Source organism: Myxine glutinosa, chromosome 4 (assembly GCF_964187855.1).
Source record: "Myxine glutinosa chromosome 4, kmMyxGlut1.1, whole genome shotgun sequence".
Lineage (NCBI taxonomy): Eukaryota > Metazoa > Chordata > Myxini > Myxiniformes > Myxinidae > Myxine > Myxine glutinosa.
The window spans coordinates 24895834-24898402 of NC_136264.1; the positions used below are offsets into that span (position 1 = coordinate 24895834).

Sequence of the window (2569 nt, forward strand, 5' to 3'; positions counted from 1 at the left end):
CAGGACTCGGACGGCCAGCTTAAAAGACGAGGGGATTAAACCCCCCTCGGTAAGGGGAGTGCCGAAACCGAGATCCGTAACAATATATATATCTGTGCAGTGTCTATCATATATTGTTACTGAACGACTCCCTCAAACTCTTGTGAAATCGTACCGAACTTCTGGTATGCACCTATCTCTCCCGTGTGTATGTCCTAAGGGTATTTTGTTTGAAAATGTTTGAAAAAAAATAATGTAAATATTTTTTTGAAATTTTTCTTTTAATTTTTTTTTTCCTCAACTTAAATCTTCAACTTCAATTGTTTATAAAATGTAATATCACATATATTACAAATGCGTTTGTGCAATATAATTGTTTGTATTATGATTGGTGTAAACCAGGGGTTCCCTAACTGGGGTGCATGAATCCCCAGGGGGTGTGTGAGTCCATCCCAGGGGGTTCGTGAGACGTTTCTGAAAGTCAAAACTAGAGTACTTTTTGTTGAAATAAAATCTGATATATCATATAATTTATATCAACATCATATATATATATATACTTTTTCACAGATTCAGACCGCAATCCATGTTGTCTAAAAAGCGCAAATACGATGATTCGTACATCAAGTGGGGGTTCATGAAGTTTGTGGAGAAGGATGGGACTGAACGTCCGCAATGCGTTCTGTGTTACAAAGTGCTGGTGGAGGCGTCGATGAAGCCATCGAAGCTAAAAGCCCACCTCACCAGCACCCATCCGACTCATCAGAACGACTCTGAAGACGTGTTCCGAAGCAAGAAAGCTCGCTTCATGGCGAAGGGTAGCTTGACTCGGCACGGGTTCCAACCGTCGACGAAGCCTCCTACGAAGTAGCGCTCCTCATTGCAAAAGACAAAAAGGCTCATACGATTGGCGAAACGCTTGTAAAGCCCTGCGCCGTGGTGATGGCGAACTTGGTTTGTGGACCCGAGGAGGCCAAGAACTCAAGAGTGTTCCCCTGTGCAACAACACCATCAAGCGCAGAATTGAAGACATGTCAAAGGATATTGTGGATCAGGTCACACAAGAACTCCGGGAATCACGCTGCCGTTTCAGCTTGCAACTCGACGAATCCACCGACGTAGCGAGCTGCAGTCAATTGCTGGTTTTTGCACGCTACTTGGCGGGATTTGCTGTGAAGGAAGAGTTCCTGTTCTGTTCTCCTCTCAAAACAACAACCAAATCGGTGGACATTATGAATATCGTGAACCATTTCATGGAAGAAAACGGCATCGAGTGGACGAAGCTCGGATCGTTGTGTACGGATGGGGCCCCGGCGATGATGGGAAAGCGATCCGGGTTCGTTGCGCTGGTGAAAGACAAGTGCCCCGACGTCATCGTGACACACTGTGTGCTCCATCGCCACGCCCTTGGGACCAAGACGCTCCCCAAGGAGCTCGGTGATGTAATGGCTATCGTTGTCACAGCAGTAAACTTCATCCGCGCTCGGGCTCTCAACCACCACCTATTCCAGGTCTTCTGTGAAGACATCGGTGCTGCATACACTCATCTTCTGTACTACACCGAGGTGCGTTGGCTACCCCGGGGCCAAATTCTGAACCGCGTCCTCCAGCTGCGTCAGGAGATTGAAATTTTCCTGCGTGAGAAAGGCAACGACTTGGCAGACTACTTCGGCGACCCTGTCTTCGTCGCGAGGCTTGCGTACATCAGCGACATTTTCGGGCACCTTAACGCTCTCAACATATCACTTCAAGGGAGCAGCCTCACGATCGTTGAAGCAGCGGAACGGATCAACTCGCTTCGAGAAAAGCTGCGGCTTTGGAGCAACCGCGTGGAGAAGCGATCATTCGTCAACTTCCCGGAGCTCGCTCAAATCCTCGTGGATGACAACGCTCAGAATGATTTCTGCTCCACGCTTGTCGTCGACATCAAGGGTCATCTGAAGTCTCTGTCTGACAGTTTTGATGGATACTTTCCGAATCTGTCGGTCGATCCGTGGATACAGGATCCTTTCACGATTCTAATTGATGACATCGACGACGACAACGAGCTCAAGGATGATCTGATCGAGCTGAAGGCCTCTGGCCGCCTGAAGATGCAGTTCTCCAACGTCGCCAGTCCCTCTGAGTTTTGGGCAAGCAACTACGAGGCCTTCCCCAATCTAGCGGCGAAAGCGCTCCGAATGACACTGCCTTTCGTCACGACCTACCTCTGCGAAGCTGGGTTCTCCGCGTTGGTCGTCATGAAAACAAAGCTGCGGGCATGCCTTGACGTCGGCCCCGACATGAGGATGGCCCTCTCCAAGACAGCTCCGAGGATCAAATGCCTCTTGGAGGAAAAACAGGAGCATCCGTCTCATCGTGTGTGATGGGTGATCGATGCGTGATACAATTCGTGATCTGATCTTGAAGTTTCCGAATAAATATTTGTTCATCTCTTGTTTTTTTTCATTACAATATTACACTATGAACTTGATCTTTTACGAAGCACTGTTATGCGTATTATAGTATAATAATAACTCAGATCGTGTCTCGTAAAGTTGGGGGTTCGTGGACACCTCTGACATCCACAGGGGGTTCGTGGGGGGATAAA

The 2569-nt window shown here is 48.0% G+C and overlaps 1 protein-coding gene across 1 annotated transcript; it reads left to right on the forward strand.

Moving 5' to 3' along the window:
• Window positions 1-1010: 1010 nt before the first annotated feature.
• Window positions 1011-2345, forward strand: LOC137425820 (protein FAM200C-like). The gene has a single exon (XM_068114543.2). The coding sequence runs from the start codon at window positions 1011-1013 to the stop codon at window positions 2343-2345; it is 1335 nt and encodes a 444-aa protein (XP_067970644.2).
• Window positions 2346-2569: the final 224 nt, after the last annotated feature.

Excerpts from the sequence above, each read along its gene's own strand:
- LOC137425820 (XM_068114543.2), top strand. The coding sequence starts at position 1,011 with ATGTCAAAGGATATTGTGGATCAGGTCACACAAGAACTCCGGGAATCA.